This window comes from Petaurus breviceps, unplaced genomic scaffold, assembly GCF_028583685.1.
Source record: "Petaurus breviceps papuanus isolate PSGF00001 unplaced genomic scaffold, PetGlider_PUasm1.0 174, whole genome shotgun sequence".
In the NCBI taxonomy this organism is placed as follows: Eukaryota; Metazoa; Chordata; class Mammalia; order Diprotodontia; family Petauridae; genus Petaurus; species Petaurus breviceps.
The window spans coordinates 73,578,624-73,602,783 of record NW_027185761.1 but is presented as its reverse complement, the minus strand read 5'-3'; the positions used below and the strand labels follow the sequence as shown (position 1 = coordinate 73,602,783).

The 24,160-nt window shown below is 48.4% G+C and overlaps 1 protein-coding gene across 1 annotated transcript in view; it reads right to left on the bottom strand.

Annotated features, from left to right (window-relative positions):
- Positions 1 to 24,160, bottom strand: part of HECW1 (HECT, C2 and WW domain containing E3 ubiquitin protein ligase 1) — a 317,313-nt gene that overhangs the window by 137,939 nt on the left and 155,214 nt on the right. The window contains exons 4-5 of the mRNA XM_069084583.1: positions 15,873 to 16,197; positions 7,686 to 7,793 (exon numbers count right to left, since the gene is read on the bottom strand). Of these exons, the coding sequence (XP_068940684.1) occupies positions 7,686 to 7,793; positions 15,873 to 16,197 (433 nt within the window). The remainder of the gene's footprint in view (positions 1 to 7,685; positions 7,794 to 15,872; positions 16,198 to 24,160) is intronic.

The window sequence follows — 24,160 nt, the reverse complement described above, 5'->3', positions numbered from 1 at the left end:
TCTCATAATGAAACACACTCTTTTGGAACTTCTTCCCATTGTGAGCTTGGGCAAGTCACTTCACATCTGTCTCTGGGCTTCGGTTCCTTCATTTGTAACATTGCGGGGCTCACAGATTTTAACGGGTTAATTGGTTTTGCTGAATTTGTCCCCCCCCCTTTTTTTGTAAATTCTTTGTTATAAGGAATGATTCTGGGTGGGGGGGGGGGGGAAAAGGAACGCAATGAAAATTTAGGTGATAGAAAAACAAAAATATCGGTAAACATCTATTTTTGAAAAGAAAAGTAGCATTGTGGCTCTTAAAACATTGCTCTTTGAGGGGAAAATGACCCTCAGATTTTCCAGGAGGAGGGTAGGAATTCTGTCCAGAGGCCGGGGCTCCTGTCTCTGCCTCTTCTCAGCCCAAGGTCGTCTTGCTGTCTCGTGGCAGGCGCCTTGGAGAGGGGAATCTGTACCTGGCGTAGGCTGTCCTGGATGTCCTTCACGGTCCTTTCTTGCTCTGAGATTCTGTGATAATCTTGGACAAATTGCTACCTTCTGCTCAGCTACCATCTTTAGAGAGGAAGGAACCCTTTTGCTCCATTTTCAAAAAGGAAAAACTAAAGTCTTTCCTCCATTTAATACCATATTACTTTCCCTTTCATATTTTTAAGATCCTTAAAAAAGCCACAGCCCTGGAATGAGCCAAAGGAATATCTCAACCTCTAGCAGGCAGCTGTGGAATTTAGCCCAGGCAAAGCGCAGCTAGGAGACCAGTCTGTTCTCGAGACAAAATTCCTGGTAGCCCAGCGTGTTCCCTGGACGACCCAAGGCTGCCCCCTTCAAAGTCCCTGCTTTGGTTCCCTACTGCCTCTCAGCCTGGCATCAGAAGCCCTTCACAGTCTGCTTTTCCCATCTCTCTATTGTCTGACCAAACCAGACAGAACAATATTCCTGGATTCTGACAGTCCAACCAGTGACTCCATGCCTCTGCAGTCTTTCACTGGGGGCTGTGATTTTCTCCCTGCTTAGCAAAGCCTCTTATAATCCTTATTTCCTATTAAGGCTTAGCTCATTTCCAGGAAGCCTGACACTCACTAGTTGTCTCTTCTCAAATGTTTACACATGTGTATCTTCCTTGTGTATATACACATACATGTATGTATATATACACACATGCACATGCACGTATACATATATGCACCCATATGTATGAATGTTTGAGGGGGGGTATATATGCATTATCAGAGCCTTAATCAGAAATTTTGACATTTGGTGTAAGCCCCACAAATCATGCCCCCAGTTAATGGTAGAGGGGTGTGTGTGTGTGTGTGTGTGTGTGTGTGTGTGTGTGCGTGTACCTGTGTATATGTGTGGAAGGTAGGGTTAGATACCACCCCATACAGGGATACAGAAATCCTGAGTCACCGATGAGTCATTCCTGGTGGTGCTGTCCCCAGAGAAACTGAGTCACCTGGTAGCACAGGTGAAGGGAAGCCGCTTTAGGGAAGGAAGAGTTTCATTTCAGTCTTGGTATCACCAAGCTAGAGGACAGTGGCTGGAATAGTCGGTGCTCAATATTGTGAGAACCCGTTTCTTTGTTATAGGGGATGGCTCTCTGGGAGGGGTACAGTGACGGCTATGGGGGAAGTTTAGGCAGTATAAAAACAAAAGATATCTATAAAGCTTATTTCAGGGATGAATTCTTCAATTATTCTTCACTTGGGGAAATGATCTGGCTGGGGTTGAGACCAAAGGAGCCCATAGGGTATCATTATGAGCAGCTGGCTAGCTAGCTATCTGCCTTGACTTGGGGTTGGCGGTGAAGTTGTATGAACTCTGCAAATGATGAGGTGAGACTTTAATCATTATCCTGAGGATCATAGGATTAGAGCCCGAAGGGGCATTTAGTCCAACCCTTTACCCATTTTACAAATGGATAAACGGAGGCCCAGGGAAGTTAGATGGTGTGCCCAAAGTCACCCAAGGAGTGAGCCCCAGGATAATGGGTGGGTTCTTTGGATGATCCACAGGAGTCACAGTATCATTATGTTGGAAGGGACCCTAGAGGCCATCTCTCCAACTCAGATCTGGACAAGAGCCGCCCGAGCAGTGTGACTACATTTGACCTTTGTATGGCTCTGATTGTTAGGGGGTTTTTCTGGACATCAAGCCTAAACCTGTCTCTTTACAGCTTCCAGACATTGTCCTGATTTTCCTTTAAAAAATAAGCTTACCCCTTATCCAAACAATAGCCTTTGAAATGCTTGGAGATAGCTGCCATGGTTCCCCAAAGTCCCTGTCCTTCATAGGCTAAACACCCTCAGTTAATCCAGTCAGCCTTTAGCTGGCCTGAGCTTGAAGCCCGTCAGCAGCCTGGCTGCCCTCCTCTGGCCACCACCAGCTTGTTGATGCCCTTCCCAGAACTCTTCAGAACATCCAAGGGGCAGCCTGGCCAAGTCAGAGGATCACTGGGATCCGTGCTGCAGGTCAGTCCAGGTACTATTAATTCTTGGGATCCAAGGCCTTCCAGAGCCAAAAGAGTGTGTTTTTAGTCTTTTCTTCCAAAGACTGTACTTTCCATTGCAAATGCTCCGGATTCGGTCCCAGTTTAGTCCAATGGGCTTTTTTCAGATTGTCCCGAGCATCTGTGTCCAATTTAAACCATGGTTTCTATGGGAATGTAAGTTTCTAGCTGACTTACAAATGGCTCACATATATACATGAAGTTTCTGCTGCCTTGATTTCTGGCTGTGTTCTGCCTTCGTCCTCCAATGGCCGGATCTTTAGGACTACCTCAAAGACTTTCTGGGCTGACCTCTCCATTTTACCGCACTCTCAGCCCCCGAGTTACCTCCCACCTGCCATCATATCCTAAGTGCTGGTTCTCCCTTTACAGCATCTCCCTCATCCGTTCCCTGCTCCTCATTCCCAGTGTTCCCCATTTCCAGCTGGCCTGCTCCAAGACCCTTTAGCTGTTCTCCCTGACTCCAGCCCCTCCCCTCTTCCTTCACACAGCTGTTGGAAGAATTTTCTTTATGCCCCCTTCCCCATCTGGGGCTTTTCATTGACAAGGAGTGCTGAGCAGCCTGTACGCAAAGCCCTCCAAGGTCTGGTTTTATCTTTTCCCGGATAAAGATCTAAGAAAAGAATCCTTGGGCAAAGAAAGACAGAACAGAATTTTAAAAAATGCAATTCCAGCAATCCTTTGCAGACCAACAGGTTGTTTTCGAGAACTGTGTTTGTAAGTCAGCCTAGAATAGAGTTTCCCATAGAAACCATGCTATAAATTAATTGTGCACAGATTCTGGGGAAGCCCGAAGGAGCCCATCGAGCCCAGAATGGAGCTGAAGACTGCAGATACTCTGGGGGGCCTGAGGGAGCTCATTGGAAGGAAGAGGTAGAGCCACCTGACACAGAGGGTCATGTGCAGGCAGGAGCTTGAGGAGAAAGGTCTCGATCAGTCCTCACACCCCATCTGCTGCCAATTCCACTTTGGTGCCATCTCTGACATACGCTCCCTTTCCTCCTCTGGCACTGCCCCCAGGATGGCCTCACGCTGGACTTACAGTGGCCACTGGCTGGTCTCCCTGCCTCAAATCCTTCCCCCACTCTGGTCCACCTTCCACTCTGCTGTCAGACGGATCTTCCTAAAGCGTAGAGAGAACGTCTGACATGTCTCTCCCCTAGTCAATAATCTCCACTGACTCCCTAGGACCTCCAGTGTAAAACCCTTTGCTTGGCTTTTGCAGCCTATTATGGTCTGGTCCCTTGCTGCTATTCAAGAATGCTTATGCATTAAACCACTCTACAATCTCTATAAGCCAGTGACACTGGCCTCCTAGCTCTTTCTTGGACAAGACACTCCACCTCCAGGCTCAGGGTGTTTTCCTTGGCTGCCCCTCCAGGCCTAGAATTCGCTCTCCATTTCCACCTCCACTCTTCCCTGGTTCCTTCACATTCCAGCTAAAATTCCACCTTCGACAAAGAACCTTTCCAGGTTCCCCTTCTTCTGACGAGCAGCCCTCACTTATCCTGTCTCTCCCTTGTTTGCTTCTTGTTTCCCCCATGAACCTGGCTGCTCCCTGAGAGCAGGGATTGTTTGGTTTCTTTTTCCTTTCCTTGTATACCTAGCACTCAGCACAGTGACTGATGCCAAGAAGGTACTCAGTCATCACTTGCTGGTTTTACTTGAATAGTAGAGTAAGGTCATAAACTTGCCCCAAGTATACAAACGGAAATCAGTTCAATGCCTCGACTTTCCTTGAGAGTTAGATATGATGGAAGGGGAGGAGGATGCTGGGAGGTGGTGAGAGGTGGAGTGTGGGAGGGGTGGGGTCCTCAAGCTCCCAGCTCTGCCCTTCAGGAGCAACAGAAGCACCCAGAGCTCTCACTTCCCTACTTTAGCAATAATAAATCTATTCTCTAGTTTGGGGGCTGGCCATAAATCTTTTCTCCACAGCGCCCACATATCATAGGAGAAATCATGGGCAGCATTCCTGATAAGCATGTGGAAGAGATGCCCTCATGATTCTACTCACATCAACACCACTCCGAAGAGGCAAGCTGCCAGGCAGAGGCTTGTCAGACGCCCTCCAAATTGTCTCATCTGTGCATGTGCAAAGGCATGCTGTGTTATCTTCATTCCAGGCTGTCTGTCATTTATCTTGAGCTGGTACACCAGGGAGCTCACCAAGGAAGAGTGCCCAGGCTCCAGGGGCAGACTTCAGCTTGGCACCCAAAGCACACCTCCAAGCTGGAGGTGGGCAATAAGAAAGGACCAGGGGCTCTTGGCCGCCTTCTGTCCTTCAATTAATTATCCCTCCCATCTTCATCCCCAAACAAGTTAAGGACACTCAGCAGCAATTATCAGTCACTTCAAAGTAATGAAGTAAGATTAAATTCTGAATCTGGAGAACACTTTGCTTGAGTCTGCCCCAAGCCCTGTTCTATACAAATTTGATTTCTTCTCCTTAAAATAAGAGAAGTATAGCCCTGGGATGCCTTCATTACACTGCCCCTGCCCCCAAATAGCAGGGGGGTGCACTTTAGGCCTGCAGCACACTGCTGAGGCAGGCTCACTCTAAACAAGCCGCAATGCATTATTGATTTGATCAGGCTTCAAACACTCCCAGACTGGCCCACATGGAATGGCTTAGCCCCATTTTCCCAAGCCGGGGGGTAACTGATTTCTCATTACTTTGAGCTGCCAGATCCTTCTTCCTTCTCATCCTTCTGCCTGTCTCTGCAGTGCTCTGAATTATCAATCACCCTCCTCCTTGTGTCACTCACTCAGGCTTGTCGTGGCTCTAGCCTGTCTGGCATCTATTTTTAAGGTCCCTACTCAAGTGTCTGAAATCTTGCCATTTCTAGATGACGGTGGGAGGCCCCTCAGGGTGTGTGCATGAACTCAGATTCTCTGCCTATAAGACAGTTTCTTAGAGCTCATGCTTTCTCTTATTGTCTGAATTTGTAGTCACAGAAGCCAAACATTGAGTGCTTTCCCTTCCCCAGAGCATCAGAAGCCCTCTCCCCATTTGGCCCAGACATGAATCCTGCCCCTCCCCCTCCCACTTTGGGCAACCCTCACTGCCAGCACATTCTTCCTGACATGGACTTGACCTTGGCCTCTCTGAACCTCCCCTTCTCCCAGTGTCCCAGGTCCTGCCTTCTGGGGCTAAACACCCAGAGAACCCACGTCCTCTGCCTCCAAATTCTTCTTAGTATACTCCCTTCCCCCTTTCCTTGTATCACATCATATTGCCCCCCTAATTCATTAAGCCCAGCATTTTCTCCTCTTGCATCCAAGGAAAACTCTTTATCCCCTTTTAATTCAGGGTTTTTTAACCTGGGGTCCAGGATCTTCTTACTTAAAAAAATTCCAGTAACAATTTCATTTTCATTGATTTCCTTTGTAATCCTACATGTATGATTTTACATATTTAACAACATGTTCCTAGAAAGGGCTCCTGGGGTGCCTGCCCCATACTGATTCCCCACGGGGTTCAAGGCACAAGGAAATTAAGAATCCCTGCTCTAAGGTCTCCATCAGGGGTCTCTCACTGACCTAATTTCCCTTTACCCAGCTGTAGTCTAGCTCCCTCCCCCAACTCCATTTTCAAAGTTTTTAGATGTCCTTTAAAAAGCTTTATCTTTCAAAGCTTGTGTTCTTTCTCCCAACAGGAAGCAACCTTCCAGGTGTGAAAGTCCTTCTTGCTCCTCTCTCAAAGCTCTCCATGTGGGTGGCATGACATCCACAGTGATTTGTTGTAACCAATCACCAAGCTCACTTCATCCTCATCCATCAGTGATGGTCAAGCCCTTGTACGTTTGAACACCAAGGACAGCGGCACCCTGAGGGACTTCCCAAGCCACTTGGCTTGGCTTACTTAGCATCATCTTGTTGGCCCAAGCTGAGTTTATCATCAACAAACAGAAGGGCCTGCTCTACCTAAGGCCCGGGCCATGAAGATGCCCAGACATCGGCCAGAGGAGCCAGTGCCTCACACTGCATCCCCATCCCACCCTTGTACAACTCAACATTGGTTTGAATGCTGAACCTGTGCACAGTGTCAGGGCACACACAATTCAGACAACGACTTACAGCATTTCTGAAATTCAGAGAACTTTTGTACCTAGGCTCAAGTCCCAAGTCCTTGGAATGAGTACATTCCAGGTGATTTCATTAAAAAATCCTATTAACTATAGTGAACTGAGAAAGGTTAAGATTTCATTTCAGGAGATTTACCTTTGAGGGATCCAGATGTCCCCCATGCCCCGTCACTGCTCTGGATTCAGTGAAGGGCTTTGGGTGAAGGTGCCCAGGATGGGCAGGGAGCATTCCCAGGCACAAGGTTCTGTTCAACCTTGGCTCAGCCTTCCCAGGCCTTGGCTCCTAAATCGACTCTCCTATCTCAGGGACTGGCAGAACACTTCTATCCAATGTCTTTGGGAGCGGGCATTTATACTGAGGAAACTTACTGAAACACTACTTTTAATATGAATTCTTTAAACCAGTCCCACTATAGAAATAGAATTCTATTATAATATAATCAAATTATATATTAGTATTGCATAAAATGTAATAACAGGTAGCATTACCGTAGTGCTTTAAGTCAGGCAAAATGCTTGACATATGTTATCTCATTTGGTTCTCACAGTGACCCCAGGAAGTGGGTGATGATATGATTCCCATTTTATAGATGGGGAAACTGAGGCTTTACCACTGAGTGATTGAGTGACTTGCCCAGGATCACACAGCCTGAGGCAGGATTGGAACCCATCTCCCTGAATCTAGATCTTACACCAGGACACCTGACTGCCTCACATGTGCACACAGGCACACATGTACACATGTGCACACACATGTAGACAGCATTGCCCTCCCCATTCTTACCCCTTTCTACATTCTTTTGCTGTCAGAGTTCTGATAGACAAAATGATGGTAATTGGCAGTCCTCCTGCCTGAGAGGCTGGGGTCCCCTGTGATCCATGGAGGTTAATGTAGCAATTATCCTGACCCAACCAATGTCATCCATGCCTCAGGACTTCCTCCTGAGGCTGCTATTGAGACAGCTCAATCTACCCCCCCCCCCAACACACACAATACATTTCCAGAAGGAATTGTGATGAATACAGAAGAGCAAAGCCTTCTCCAGCATTTCTCCGCTGTTGACACCCACAGGACACGTTTTGGAAATACTTACGCTCCACAAAGTAGGAGCTGGCATCAATCTTCCAGATGATCTGACCCCGGTGAGAACCACTGACGCCACGGTTCTTGTAGTCCAGAAAGTTTTCAGACAAGACCTCATCTGTGTTCCCAAGGTGGAGAGAGAGAGGGAGGAGAGACAGAGACAGAGAGACAGAGCCAGACAGAGACAGACAGAGGGAAAGACAGAGACAGAGACAGAGAGACAGACACAGACAGAGGCCGAGACAGAAAGACAGAGACAAAGTGAGAGAGATACAGAGAGACAGAGAGAGACACACAGAGAGACAGAGAAGAGGCAGAGAGAGAAGAAAGAGAAAGGGGAGAGAAAGAGGAAAACATCTATCAGAAACATGTTCAGATCCATGCACTACGATGCAAAGTCAGCATAGGCTTTCTGTAAAGGCTTCACCTATTCATTTATAGGACTGTCGGCTGACCTGGGGGGTGAGTATGCTACACCCATAAGCCTCCTGTGTTCTTCCCAAGCAGAAACCAATAGCAGTGACAATAACTAGCATTTACACAGCACACTAAGATTTGCAAACACTTCACAATATTGTCTCATTTGATTCTCCCAACAGCCCTGGGAGGCAGGTGTTATTATTTTCTCCATTTTACAAATGAGGGTGGGGAACTGAGGCACAGAGATTATGTGACTTACCTAGGGTCACACAATTGGTAAGTGTCTGAAGAAAGACTGAACACAGGTCCTCCTTATTCCAAGGCTACTGCCATGTCATGTAGCTGCTTTGCCCAGTGGGGGGAGCCTGTGCCCTCAAAGCTACATGTGGCCCCATAGGTCCTAGTTTTACAGAACAAATCCTTTTACTTAGGGGATTTGTTCAGTGAAGTTTGGATTCAGCCAAAGGTCCAAACTTGAGGACCTAGAGGGCCACATGTGTCCTTGAGGGCACAGGCTCCCTCCCCACTTGACATGCCCCCTCCCAATGTAGGTCAGCACTTTATCTGCAACTTACATCTGATGGGAAGTGAGCAGAGCCAGGAGGACAATTTATACAGTGACAAGAATTTGTAAAGATACTTAACTTTGAAAGACTAAATAACTGATCAACATAATGACCAACCATGATTCCAAAGGACTCATGATGAATCAGGGCTACCCACCTCCAGACAGAGCTGCTGGACTCAGAGTGAAGGTTGAAGCTTGCTCTCTGTCTCTGTCTTTGTCTCTCTCCCTTCATCTCTCTCTCTCTCTCTCTCTCTCTCTCTCTCTCTCTCTCTCTCTCTCTCTCTCTGTCTGTCTCCTTTTTGGTTTGCTTTTTGGGACATGGGTAATGCGGGGATTTATTTTGCTTGACTTTGAGGGAGATAATTCAGATCTGAGAATAACAGACATTAAATTATAAAAAATCTTCTAGTCTAAGAGAGTTGCCCAGAGCACTGAGATATCAAGAGACTTGGCCAGAGTCACATAACCAGGACGTGTCAGGGGCTGGACCTAAACCTAGGTCTGCCTGACTCTGAGTCAGAGATGATGATGTCAGCAGCATCACAGCCCCCTGCTAGGGTATTGGAAGGAAGGGCCTTTGGAAATGGTGAGTGCCCTGTAGACATGCGCTGCTCCTGGGATAGTCTGAGAACAGAACGTGGGGCTGCAAAATCACTGCTGTGTCCAATGTGAACCACAGAGGGCTCAGAGAGCCCTTAGGGCTGAGTCTCCTAGTGAACTGCCCCACCAAGAGGATGGGATACACTCTCCCAGTCCCCATTTCTTGTAAACATTTCTCTCCCTCAAGTTGATTTATTTTTTCAATTTGCAGGGTAAGCCATTAAAAGCCAATACTAATGAAAATCACACTTCCAGAAAATCTAAGTCTACTGCCTCTGCACCCCTGCCTAATTCAGGAGTATCAGCTTTGAGGGGTGAGCTAAACAGCAAACTTTGGAGGGGGGTCATACTCCTGAGCCATACACTGAGAAGGGCCTTTCATGGGCACTCTCCAGCTCCTGCCAGGGCTGAGGCAAGAGGTACAAGGTCTGAACTGAACTCACATGCCATTTCTGATTTGCTTTTGTAAGATAGTATGGACACAGTCACGTGCCATACGCCCAGGAATGAGTGACTTCAACAATATTCACTTAATGTTTCTTCAATATGTAGAAGGGGCAAGGTGCTGGGTTGGTAAGAGACACACATAAACCCACACACGTGGGCACACCCCTCCCCTGGGGGGTCACAGCATGGACACAGAGAAATTTGTGCTGGTTGGGAGCAAGGACAAGGTGGGAAAGGGGAGATGGGAGCCTTTATGGAGGAGGTGATGCCTGAGCTGAGCCTTAGAGGAAAAGAAGCATTGTGGGAGATGGATCTGAAGAGGGCAGCAATTCTGGACCTAAGGAAAAGTCTAGTAATCCAAGAAAAGAGTCATAATAAAATTCTCCTTGACTCTGCTGCCTAGGTATCAATACACAAAGTCTGTTCAGCAAGGAATTTAATGACTATTAGTATTTCCATAGCACTGTGAGGTTTGCCATGCACTTTATAGACATTATTTCATTGGATCCTTACAACAGCTCTGGGTGGGGCTAGGGGCCGTTATTATTCCCATTTTATAGTTGAAGAAACTGAGACATACAGGTGAAATGACTTGTCCAGGGTCACACTGGTAGGAAGTATTTGAGACAGGATTTGAACTCAGGTCATCCTGATGCCAGGCTCAGTGCTGTGGTGCCCCCTAGCTGCCTCTACACTAGTAAGTAAATGTTTGACATTGGATTTGAATTTGGATTTGAATTCATGAATTTTGAACTCCAACATTAGCTACTGTAGTACTGAGCTCCTGATATAAGAAGGCACTTTTAATCTCACAGTTATCTTTAAGAGTTGGAGGGATGAGACTTCTGTCTGGAAGGTGACTCTGAATAGTTATGCCCCTGTCCCCTTTCATAAGTAAGGGATGAGGGAATATTGTAGATTAAAGGGTAAATTCAAAGAGAAGTTCCAGGAGAAGAGCAGCATAAGGCATTTGGGTGAAGATCAATGAAGAAAGAAATGACATTATCATCAGAGCAAGGCAAGAAAAGAGAATGGATGAGAAATTCAGGAAATCATTCCCAAGCCCGGCACATGCTGTATTAATTATAGTCAGGGCTTCTATTATCTGTACATCTGCTGAAGCATTGTCCCTCCCCCGTCTTCTTTCTCTTCTCTCTTTCTCTCTCCCTCCTTCCCGCTCTCTCTTTTTTCCCTCCCTTTCCCCCTTCTCTGTCTCTGTCTCTCTCCCTCCCTCTCTCTCTCTCCCTTCCCTTCTCTCCCCCTCTTTCTTTCTGTCTAACTCTACTTCTGTCTCTCTCTACCTCTATCTCTCTTCCTCCTCTCCCTCTAACAGAAGAGTAGCCAATAGTGTTCTGATGATTAAGCTTGATAATAAAAGTATAAGAATGAACATGGGGAATTAGATTCTGGATCAATTTTTCAGTGCTGAACTATGACACTTTGCTGGGGTGGGAAAGGGAAGAAGACCCATGTGTACAAAAATATTTATAGCAACTTTTTTTGTGGTGGCAAAGAATTGGAAATTAAGGGGATGCCCATCAATTGGGGAATGGCTAAAGAAATTATGGTATATGAATGTAATGGAATAATATTGCACCATAAGAAATGAAGAGAGAATGGACTTCATATCTACCTGGAGAGGCTTATATGAACTGATGCTGAGTGAGAAGAGCAAAACAAGGAAAAATTTGTACACAATTACAGACACAACGTATGTGTGATGACCAACTTTGATAGACCGGACTCTTCTCAGAAATGCAGGGCTATAAGTAAAGTCCAAAAGATTCATGATGGAGAGAGATGTCTACATTCAGAGAAAGAACTAGAAAGAACTGAGTTTGAATGCAGATTGAAGCACCTGCTCTCTTTCTTTTTCTTGTTTGGTTTTGTTTCCTCTTTCCCACTGTTCATTCCATTGTATACAATCCTTCTTTATAACCTGACCAATATTGAATGTGAAAGTATCTGCAGATCTTATACCTGATTGTATGCTGCTATGGGGAGGGAGGAGGGGAGGAAGGGGAAGAAAAATCGAAACTCAAGGAACTGGAGAACTGAATCTTGTAAACTCAAAGTAAATAAACAAACTAATAAAGACAAAAAAAATTTAAAAAATTATTGAAAAAAAATATAAACACCCAAGGGTCATTCTCCAATCATTCAAAGGACACAAACAGCTTTCCAATGAAATATTGCTCATATAAAGAACTCTATGAATACACATTCCACATATTCTAAATCACTACCAATAAGAGAAATGCAGAGTAAATAAGCCTGAGACTTCACTTTACATCCAGAATATTGGTTTAAAGAATAGGAGCTATCAATGGTGAAGGGGTTTTTGGAAAGAAGGTCCCACTAAAAAGTTAGGGACACTTTTAATTATCCTGATTATTCTGAATATCAATTTGGCATTCTGGAAGAAAGGTGCCTCACCTGCTTGCTTATACTCTTCAAACCACTGATGCTCCTAGTGGAAATGTACCCCCAAAGAAATCCAAGGCAGAAACAAAAGTTCAATATAAATCAAAACTTGTGCTAGTCAAAAACTGAAAGGAAGTTGGTGCCTACCAACTGAAGAATGGGAAGAAAAAGCCTGGAGTGGATGCACATAAAATATACTGAAGAGGAGAAATTCACAGAAATAGGGGCATCTTTGCGTGAACTGCTGAAGAGAAAATTAAATATGCCCCCAAACTCCTCATTCACAAGGTCTCTAAATATGCTCTAAATGACAAGATCCCCAAAGGAAGCCAGATCTCGCGCTCCAGAAAGGCCAAGGAGGGTCCCAGAGAATAGATGATGAATGAATCATCCCTCCGTCTTGGTGGAAAGTTGGGGTGTTGCTAGGCAGAATCCTGAGTGCCCTGGGGTGCTGGATGACACTACTGTGCATTTTTGCTTAATTATTTTTATTCGTTACATAGAAGGGTTCATTCTGGAAGGGTTAGGAGTATGCGTGCACACACGCATGTGTGTTTGACTCTGGTTATGATACAATGACAAATCCTACTGTTAGAGGATGCCCAGAGGATGGAAGCAAAGGATGAAGGAAGAATTCTGGTGCTGGCCTAGAAGGATGGGCTGGATGCTAACATTCCACATGAGCTGAGGTCCAAAAAGAAGCCCAGGACAACAAGGAAGGGCTAGAGCTGCTGGAGGAGGATGGGACAGTGAACGCTCCCAGTGCGGAGGGAGTGGAGGCCCTCCGTTCTTCTCTGAATCTGCTTCATGGGCCAAGGGGGATGGCAATCAGGGAACTGAACCCCAGGAGAAGCAAGAAGTTCATGAGAGAGTCTTTGGCAAATTCAAGTTACAATGCCCAGGCGGAAAGTGCTCTCAAATGCGTTTGGGCACATGTGACTGGTGGAGAGCTTCATTGACTCTGGGGCGTGGGAGAAGCAGCCCTGGACTGGAGGGTGAAGAGTCAGTTCTCAGAAGGCGGAGGGGTGTCATCTGTATGTGATGGGCAGGTGAGGTCACCCTCATGGCCAGGAAAAATTCCAGCGCCGACATCGTTAACAGGTGACCAGTGGGAGAAAAACAGGACAGGAAGTGACGGCCTCCTCAAGAACAGGTCATGCCAGACTGACCCTTTTTTGGGCAGGGTGACTAGGCTGTTAGAGTGGAGGTGGCTATAGGTGAAGTTTATCCAAATGCTAGAAAAGGCTTGAATGAAGCAGCTGTTCTGGGGGCCCCAATCACGTGGTGCCACAGTACACAGAGCACTGGGTCAGAGTCTGGAAGACCTGAATTCAAATCCAGCCTCAGATACTTCTAAGCTGTGTGGCCATGGGCAAGTCATTTCACCTGGTTTACCTCAGTTTCCTCATCTGCAAAATGGGGATACAATAGCAGCACCTACTTCACGGTCATGTTGTCATGAGGATCAAGGGAAATCGTGTTTGCAAAGTGCTCAGCTCAGCACCCAGAACATCGTAGCCAGTTCCTTGGGGCCATTTAATTGACCGAGGGGTGATGGTAGGTAAGCCCCGCAGACTGGCTCCACCCTCAGGGCCAGGCAGAGGAAGGGTTATTTTCGAACGAAGGCACCTCGGACTTCAGCTGTGAGGCAGAGCCCATCGTTTATCACAGGGAAGGCCTTTTCAAACACGCGGCCAGCTTCAGCTGATTCATTTCTACCTTCTGGTCCGGCATAGACAAAGAAGCTGGACACGGCTTCTCACCAAGTATCCTTTCTGTGATTGACTCGGTCGTGATAGCAGCTTGAGATCATGCTGTGAGGTTTCTAAAGTACATTCAAAACATCTTCTCATATGAGCCTCATGACAGCCCTTGGAGGGAGGAGCTGTCGCCGTCTTGTAGATGAGGAAATTGAGGCACAGGTCCATGGCCCCAAAGAGGCAGGATTCTAATCCAGAGCTCCCCAGACCCTCGGGCCGGGACTTCATCCGTTACTCTATGCGGTATCCAGCTCCTTCTCAAAACAACATTTCCACGGCCAATGGTAATAACTGTTTGTATCCCTCTGAAATTCCCTTGTTTTCAAACTGTCTGCCTTGAGATTCTCTGAGCGCACGCATGTGTGCGCGCGTGTGGACCGACGCTTGCTTGTCACACTGTTTGGGTTACTCGGCTGTTTGCATAATTGGCCTTCTGCAGCGATAGATTCTTTTCTGCAGAAAGAGCCAGCCGGTTTCCCAGGCTTCCTGCAGTCCCCAGCACGCTGCAGAGATGTGCCAAAGGCCGGCTCCATGTTCTCCTGCCTGCACATGGATCCTGGGAGAGCCACATGGCACATGATGGGAAGGTGGGCTACACCGGCTTGCGTTTGTTGTAAAACAGGAGGCAGCCCCTGCCCCCCAAGACTATACTCCGCTTCAGGAATCATCGGGATTTCATTTAACACACAGGGAGAATCAGTGTCTCCCCCAAGACCACATACATCTTCTCCCACAGAGACAGGCTGTGAACTTGGGTCTACAGGTTTCAAAGCCTGTAGGTGGCCCATTGACCCTCTTGGTGTCAGGAAGAAGGAACCTATAGAAGATGTGATGCATTTATTAATCAATCACTATGGGCCAAGGGCTGGGTGAATGGATCCAAGGAAGCAGGACATCCCCTCCCTTCAGGGAACTTACATTCCAGTGGGGGGAGGCAATGAACCAAGGGGAGCTGGAGCATGGGGGGGATGATGGGTGGGGTTCTCAGCCAGGGTGAGGCTACTGGGGAGGAGGCGGAGGAGTGGGGATTTGTGTCCACATGGCTCCCCCCACTCTCCATGAAGAGGGGTCACAGAGGAGCTATGGATTCCACTTCTCCTTGTACCTGATAAATGCTGGCCTAGAACCCCTAGCCCTCAGCCCTGGCTCACAGGCTCCTTATCTAGCCTCTTAAGCCTTGGGGAGTGTCAGGGAGCTGGAGAGCTTCACCCTCTACGTGCCCTGGGCGCCAGCCAGTCAGACTCTCCAGGAGACAGAGCACCAGCGACTCTGAGGCCAGCCCCTTTCTCCTGTCCATCCAAATGGTGATCGACCACAGCTTGAACATTGCTCAGCCAAGACCTGCCGGGTCTACAGAGCCAGCACATCCTGACGACGTTCACTCTTAGGACAGACCATGGTCCGGGAAGCTCACAATCCCTTCAGGGGTCCTGAGATCTGCAGATTCCCCGGGGGATCCCCAAGTCGGAAAGGTGAAGCCCATGCCTCTGAGGCGATGTTTACGCAAGGCTGGTAAGGATCTCAGGGTCCCTCATCTTACCGACCCCAGGGAAGGGAGTGACTTTGGACAAGCCAGGTCACGGGGAGTCAGTGGCCAGCCAGGATTCCAATCCTGGCTGCCGCCGCCAAAGCCAGAGCTCTAACCATTGCACCACTTCGCTCCTGGTCCCGTTAACTCAATTATGTGCCGTCACTTGTGGTGCGGTCTTTCCTTGCTAGCCTTCCCTTCTTCCTGACCCTCTGCTCTTTTGCTGTCCCTTTATACCGTCTATGGTTCAATAAGTTGCCTTTTTTTGTTTGTTTCAGTTTGGGTTTTTCCGGACTTGCCCAGACGTTACTCAGTGTGTATCTTTTCCCGACTGCCCCTCCTCCCCAGGGTGGGTGTTCTGCCCAGCTCAGACCTCGGGAGGGGGGCTGCCCTGCCGTGCCACCAGCCTCCCGCGGTGAGTGGGTCGTGAAGCCCGCGCGGGGTACTCACCTATGAGGTACATGCCAATCCAGTCGCCCGCGTCCACCTCCTCCTTGATGTCCCAGTGGATGACCAGGTCCTGGGAGTGGCCTATGGAGTAGCAGGAGCTGCTGACCGTGAGCGTGGAGCGGCTGTCAGAGGTGACCAGGTCCGTGTCGCTGGTGGACCGCGGGATGGTGACCGGGTCGTGCGGCCCGTTCCGGAGGTCCAGGTTGTTGAACTGGTCAGGGTTGTAACTGTACCTCAACGGTTCTTTACACCGGCGCCGACTCTGGGAGCTCCTCGATGGAGAGGCCATGGCGGCCAGGCCGAGAAATCGGTTCTGATACAGATTCTGGGAGGGCAAGAGGCAGAGACAGCGTTCAGAGCACTGTCCCCACAGTCAGCAGCATTCATTAAGCACTGACGGGGTGCCTGGGGTTGTGGGTGTGAGGCTAAAGAGGGAGCTGCCCTTACTCTCAAGGGGCAAAGCCTGGTCCAGCTATGGAGGGGGCTGGGACTCCCAAGGGAGGGCAGGCTCTGCCTCAGGGATTCATTCAACAAGGAGAGCCCGGCTGTCTGGGAGTTGTCTGTAAGACCCTCTGTATGACCTCATACACGCAGCAATGGCGAGAACACCTGAGGGATGCTTGATGAGGGGACTCTCCATTGGCACATACACGTGTTCCCAGTCTACCTGAGGGCAGCAGGACTGGGATGAATGGGCACTGGGGGGGGGAGGGCAGAACTCCTCCCCCCTTCCACAGCTTCCTCTCCAGAGGGCTGGGTTGGTTTGCCTTCACTACTTTTTAATGACAAAGGAAGGCTCATGGCCAGGGCTAGGGGAGGGGAAGGGGTGAGGAGTAAGGACAGGAAATGACAAAAACAACAAACCTCGGTAAAATTAAAAAAAATAATTAAAATAAAAAGGAAATGAATGATGCCCTAGATAGGAGGGGGAGGGGGAAGCATCATCTGAGAAACCCACCAAAGTAAGCTACATTTGGTTTGTCAAATCCTCCCACGGAGGGCGCCATGCCTATCAGCCAGTACCCCTGATCAGTAAGTCCGGCAGAGGCCCAGGACCGGGCACTGCGGCCTGGTCCATCAGCTCAGCCCTTTGGTTCCTTCCTTCTGCCGGAAGGTCCTTGCCCATCACAGCCCCTCTCCCCTCAACCGCCCTTCCCTGGAATCGAGGTGACCTGGGGGTATCGGGCACTTGGGCAGAGACTGGGAGACGGATGAGGCAGCTGCACAGGTGGGATGTCTCTGCTGCAAAATTACAGAATCTCACAGTGGAAGGGAGTCTCAGGGGCTGCCTGCTCCAACATGGAAGAAGGTTCCAATAAGGGGCTGTCCAGCCTTTGCTTAAAGACCTATGGGACCTATAGTGGGAGTGGACCCTCTCCCCAACCCCCCAAGGTGGGTCATGATACTTTGGGCAGGTCTGATTTTTAGGAACCTTCCCATTACATCAAGTTTAAATGTGTCTCTGGGACTTCTGGGCTGCAGCTGAGTGGTGCCATGGATAGAGAACTGAGCTTGGAGTCAGGCAGACACAAGTTCAAATCCTGCCTTCAACAGTTTCTAGCCGTGTGACCCTGGGCAAGACAATTTTCTCATCTTTAAAATGGGGAAAATTAAAGCACCTAGCTCCCAGGGTGCTGTAAGGATCCAATGGGATGATCTTTGTAAAGCACTTTGTCACACACACATTTGTATACATCACATATACTCAGATATATATCTAAATGTCAGCTGCTATCATTGTTATTAATGTTATAGTTGGATTAGCTCCTGCACCCATTCCTAGTTCTGCCCTTTGGGTCCAAACAGACAGGCTAATTCTGCCTCTCTTGGACAGCTCCTCATGCCCGGAGGCAGCTGGCAGGCCCCCCTCAGCCTTCTCTTCTCCAGGTTAGACATTCCAGTTCCTTCAGCCGGCCCTCCCAGGACACGAGCTCAAGTCTCTTTGGTCTCTGGGCACATCCTCAGCACCACTTTGAGGAAAAAAGCAATGGAGCCCAAGCCTCCCCCCAAAACCTTGATCAAAGCTCAGACAACAAAGTCAACAGTTTATTTAATTGAGGGGGGACAGTTTTTTCCAAGATGAAAGAATGGGTTAAATTGCATCCTAGACCAGGGTGCAGAGGGTGTTCTGAGTGTGAGGTGTTAGTGAACAGGTGGGTTCTTGCCTTTCATTCACTGAGCATTTGGTTGAAATGTCCCCATCAGTCCCAGGGATGGGAAACATGGAATTACTGGGAGTCAAGTAGCCCCAGGGAGAGAGTGACTCTTCATGGGAGGTGACTGTCTTCTCTAAGGACACATGTTATTAAGGCCATTCAGATCCAAAGAGGGAGGGGGTGGGGGTGGGTGGGGGCAGGGAGACCCTTTGGTGAGATGATCACCTGAGAGAAAACAGGCCCATGGTTCTTCCCCTGGAGGGTGGTCCTGGCTCTTCCCAGGAAGAAGCCATTTCCAAGTCAGCCTCAAGAGCCAGCCTGGCTGTTTCTGGCTCTTAGAGGAAGAGATGAGTCACCAGAGGAACTGACCTGCTGAGGAGAGGGAGGACTGGACCCTCTGTCGGCCAGCACCAATCAGGTGAAGCTTCCTTGGCACCGACCATTCCTGGGGAAAATGGTGGCCTGGGGACAGTTAGTGTTCTCTTCCTGCTACCCACTGAAGGCAGGGACTTTCAAAGAAACCATGGGTCACGGCAAGCGAACAGATGGGTTTTAAAAATGGGATCTGAGAATGGCATTGTGCTTTGTGGAGCGTGGTGTGAGACGCAGGAAAATGGTTTCTGGTCAGGGATGAAGTGCGTCCAACAAGGACTGACTGAGAGTGATGTGTTGGCCTAGAGCCTGGACACTCTGTTTAAGGCTGGAAAACAAAAGGAGAGGGGAGAGAGAAGAGGGTCCAGATGCAGCTGCTCAGGGAGAGACAATAGTGAGGCAGATCCTGGCTCCGGGTGATGCTGGGAGGAAGCCGTGCTGCTAATGTCCCCACTGCATCCACTAGGTATGTAGGCTGCCTAAGCTTGCCCGCATCCCTCTGCCTTCCATGAGAGATTCTTTATCACACCTGGCACAGTGGCCGTGCTAATCCATACTGCCCCTGCCCACACGCACACATGCACGTGTATACACACTTATGAGTGTGCACACACAATGCACATATTCACACATGCACACACATACTCATACATGTATATGCACACTCACAAGTGTGCAACACAATGTACATTCACACAGTATATACACACTCCCAAGTGTACACACACTCACACATGCACACACATACTCACAGTGTATGCACACTCACAAGTGTGCACACAATGCAATACACATTGACACACATATATACACACTCACAAGTGTGCACATGCAGACCTCCCTCCACACACAAACACACATACTCTGCAGAGGGCCTTGCCTTATACTTTGCCAAACTATTTTATGCCCCCTTGGTCTCTCCTCTATCTGTCCTCACACGTGTGCACAGGCTGCCCCACAGGTTTCCAGCAGAGGCTGGAGGGCTGCTTGCTGGGCGGTTCTGCCTTTCCTGCAGGGCTTGGTTCCATGGTCGCTCCCCACTCTCAGATTTTGTGACTGTGCACACCATCTCCCTCATTTGCATGGAGGCAGGGGTGTTTTTTTCTTCTGCCTCCGTATCTCTGGCACCTTATACAACATCTGGCACACAGTAGGACTTACTAAGTGCTTGTAGATTGATCCTGCCTCCATGCTGATGTACACGCTGAACCGGATGCCCGACCTAATTCCCTCTGTTGTCACCACTGGCTGAATTTCTACCCTCTTTAAAGCCCCCTCCAATGCTGCTTCCTCCAGGAAGCCCTCCCTGATTCCTGTCATCAGTGACTGCTTTCCTCTCCCTGGCCCTCATGCAGCATGATGAATGTATCTGTGGGCACTTGTCCTGAATGACTTTGTACAGTCACCTCTGTGGGCATCACCCCAAGGCCACGGACCCCGCTAACTCTCTCTTAGGGTCACGTCAGGATGCATGTGCCGAAGAGTCAGTGAGTGAGGGGGCACCAGGGGCTTCTTTCTAGAGAGAACAGTGTCAGACTGAGTCAGGCACAGAAGAGCCTGTCCAGTCTTTTGGGGTCTTCCAGAGACGGAATGCTCTTCACTAATGTAATGCAGCCCTGTCTTCTCAGAGAGTCACCTGCCCTTACAGGCCCAGATACTTTAAGAGGCTTCATCTCAATCTTCCCAAATCTAATCTACTTTTTCTAAAATCTCAAATCACAGAATCTCAGGGCTGGGTGGAGATCAGGCTGGACCATGGGCTATTCCCTGGCAGTCATCCCGATCTTCCCCATGCCAGGAATAAAAGCTCTGATCTTTTCTGCTGTTCAGAGCCTTCCTCATCCCTCCAGGCTCAGCTGAAGGCCCCTCAGCAGGGAGGAGCAGCCTAGAGTGAGGCCAGTGAAAGTCCTGCTCTGTGTTTGCCCAGAAGCCTCTCCCTGGGAGCTGAAGGCCCTTCTCACTGTGTCTGACAACTGCCTGCTTTGTGCCCTCCCTCCCCCCAAGAGACAGACTATGTGCTGTTCAGGGGAAGGGCCCAGCACCTAATGCACTACACACAGTAGGCCCTTTATAAATATTGGTCGAATTTTTCTGACCTAATTGCCTCATTTTATAGGTGAGGAAACTGAGGCCATACTTGGCCAAAAACCTGGTCATCTTCTTCCCAAGTTGATCACTTGGTAAAATGGGGAATTGGGAGAGAATGTGGAGAAATCAGTGGTAAGGCCTCCATTACTCCAAACAGGCACTGTATGTGTGTGGAAGTGTGTAGTTTGTGTGTGTGAGTGCATGTGTGTGGGGCAGTGTGTGCGTGTGTATAGGTACGTGCATACACACGTGTGCATCGGGTACATGTGAGTGTACATGTGTGTGAGTGCACGTGTGTGCATGTGTGAGTGCACACATGTGCGTGTGTGGAGCATTGCATGTGTGAGTGTGTGTTTGCGTGTGCACACATTGGGGTGGGAGCTGGGCAGCTTTCATTCAGAATATCTGTGCGGCTGATGCTGGCTTTGTGTGTAAAGAAAATGTTGTATTTCAAGCATTTTTAATCAAGGCATCTTGCAGTAGGTTTTTAAAAAAATGTTTGTTTTTTCCTTCTCAAATTGGAATAAGTGCCGCGCACAGTGCGTATTTTCAGGTCCCATCTTGCCATAAAGGAGATCAGAAGGCGCCGGGTAGACTCTGTGGGGGACAGTGTCTCCCCCAAACAAATCAGTGAGTCATTTTGACAGCATGTCAGGGTGGCAGGCTGGCCCAGGAGCAGAGCGGAGGGCTGTCTGTCTTGTCTCGTGGATGTGTACTCACAAGATGTGGTTGTTTCCCACACTCACACCCATCCACCATCTTCATTGCTGGATGCAGGAGCCTGGTCACAGGGGCACTGGCTGCACACATGCCCTGTCTGTGAGGCAGGCATGATTATGATGCCTGTTCTAAGGAGGAGGGACTAGCCTAAGGTCCCACAGCCAGTATCTAAAGCAGGATTTGAACCTAAATCCGCCATCTCCTAAGCCAGTTCTCTCCGCTACACTACTGTTTCCTGACAGTGAAGGGGTGAACAAGGAGGATGTTCCAGATAAACCAGGAAACACAGACCTTTAGACCCTGGGGGGATCACAGTAGGTAGTCAGTCAATCAGTTCCCCTTATTAAGTGCCCAGTATGGTGGCAGTCATTGGGCTAGGTGCGAAAGACACAGAGACAGTCTGTCCTCCCCTCATGGGGCTCACCTTCTGTGGGGTGGGGTGGGGGCTTTGGGAAAGAGGAGACAAGTACCTGTAAGGTAGTCTGAGGAGGGAGAGAATGGTAACTCCAGAAGGCTTAGGAGAGGCAGAGCTTGCCAGGACTGGGTCAGGGAGAAGACACAGCCAGTGTAAGGGCTGGGGAGGAAAGCTGATTTCAAGGAGTGGGTGGTAGGGCTGGAGAGCATTGAGACAATAGAACTCAAAGCAGGACAGAATTGGGGGGGGGCGGTCTGAGAGGGAATCCTGGGAGAGGAACGTTGGTGTTCTAGAAGCAACAGGGAGTCACCAGGAAGATGACAGCCATGAAGTGAGGTTCGGGGAGGGGGTCAATAAAAGAAGAAGCAAAGAGAGCCTAAGAAATGACAAGGCCAGGCACCCACATGGGCAGGGCACAGAGCTGCCCAGAGGCCCGAGGCCACACTGGGGACGCTTCTGACAGGGCTGTGGCATTTCCCAAAAAACTGAAGCAATTCAACAGGGCTGATAGTCCCTGTGGGTTCTCTGGCTGGAAGCTCTAGCTGAGAAATCTTATGGAAGGCATTTGGGCAGCAAGCAATGAGTGTTCAGAGCCAGTCTGTTTCCAATGTTCCTTCAGTTCCATGGGGGGTGGGATGGGAATGGGGAGGGGACGGGAAGCATTAGAATTGCTCCCTTCTCAAGAGAACTCAATTGCCTTCCATTCTGAGCCCCTGCCCCTCACCACCCAGTACAGAAAAGGCTTTTTCCTTATTCTTATCTCTTTTACTTTTTAAAAACCACACCAGGGAGGGACTTTAAATGTCAATAAAAGAAAGATTTTCCAGCTTCTCCCACCAGCCTTCTCCCTCCCTTCCAAAAGTCTTGGTTGAACATTTTAGCAAGGCCTAGTGCTGTTGGGGGCATTGTGAGAGGTACAGTCCCTCCTTGGAAAGAGCTTAGGGCATAATTGGGAAATGATTCACCCAGGGAGAAGGAAACAAAAAATGTAAGCAATCAGGCAGGCCCTGGAACATGTTGCCCCGATCAAGGTTATTTTCCAATGGAGTCATTAATTCTAAACACAATAACACACCATGTTAGCACTATTTGGCCAGTTGCCCGAGATGCCCATCAGGTGGTAGACTTGTGACCGTGTGTCTGAAATGTCAAACAAAAAAATACATATACCTCTGATACACTTGTATGTACAGCTATATGGCAAGACAACTAAGAATATGAATGAAGTGGATGAACATTTATGATAATAGAAAGCCAAATAACAAAATGGAACAGATTTTAAGAGAAAATTTTAGGGAAAATTAAAGAGATCATGAATTGATCCACATGTAAAAATGTACCAGGTCCAGATGGTCACACCTGTATTACATAAACTGCATTCAAAAATGAAGATACTGTTCTACCTATTTTTTTCCTTAAGGCAAATATGATTCAGATCCCCAAACATGTCAAAGATAAGACAGAAAAAAAAAACTGCAGGCTGAGATCATTTGTGCAGACAGTTGGGGTAAGTTACTTAAACTCTTTGTGCTTGTTTCTCTAGATGTTAAATGAGTGTTTGGAATTGATGCTATGTTCTGGCTTCAGCAATGACTGAGTGAATGGAGAGAAGGGGATGAATGTAAGAGATGTGATGGAGGCAGAGATGACAAGATTTGCCTCCTGATGGAATCTGTGGGATCAGGGGAAGTGAGGAGCAAAGCAAAAGAGCCAAGTGAGGAATAAAATTGGAATGTAAGCTCCTTGAAGGCAGCCTTATAACCTCAGTGCTTAGCTCAGCTCTCAGCACAGAGAAAGCATCCATGAATGTTTGTTAACTGACTGTTGATAATGCTGAGGTGATACAAACCTGGGTGACTGAAAGGATGGTGGTCTGCCCTTCACAGAAATAGAATAGTGCCCTTTGAGGAAGAGTAAAGGTTTTGCAGGGCTGAGAGGTAAGATCATGAGTTCTGTACTAGACATGCTGAGTTTGAGATGCATCTGAGACACAGAGTTTGACATCAAGCCACGAAGTTATTAACTGTTAAGCTCTCAAGAGTGATCCAGCAGCCATCTGAATAACTGAGCCCCCCAGCATGGGCAGAGGGACACCAGCAGGGAATCTCCGTGTCTTTCATATTCCAGGATCACAGACTGGAAAGGGACCTGCAAGGCCACCACATCTTGGGGCCATAGACCTAGAGTGGTAGTCATCCTCATGTATGATCGAGTCGGATCCTCCACTTTACAGAGGAGGAAACAAAGTGTCTGAAGGTTACCCAGAGTGTCAGAGGTGAGATATGAACCCAAGTCATCTGCCTCCACAGTTAGTATTCTTTCCACTGTGCCAGCCATAGGGGAGTTTCAGGAGGTTCCTAAGACTAGATGAATATCTTGTTCATCCCCTTCTAACCTTTACTTGGAAGTGTGACTCAGAGTAAAGATCAGGTCTCATCTGCTTCAGACAAGGCTGGTGCTGGATATTGAAGGCTCCAGAAAGGAATGAGGCTGTCTCTGCCTCCTGGGAGGTCACATTATTGCAACAGGGAAAGTCA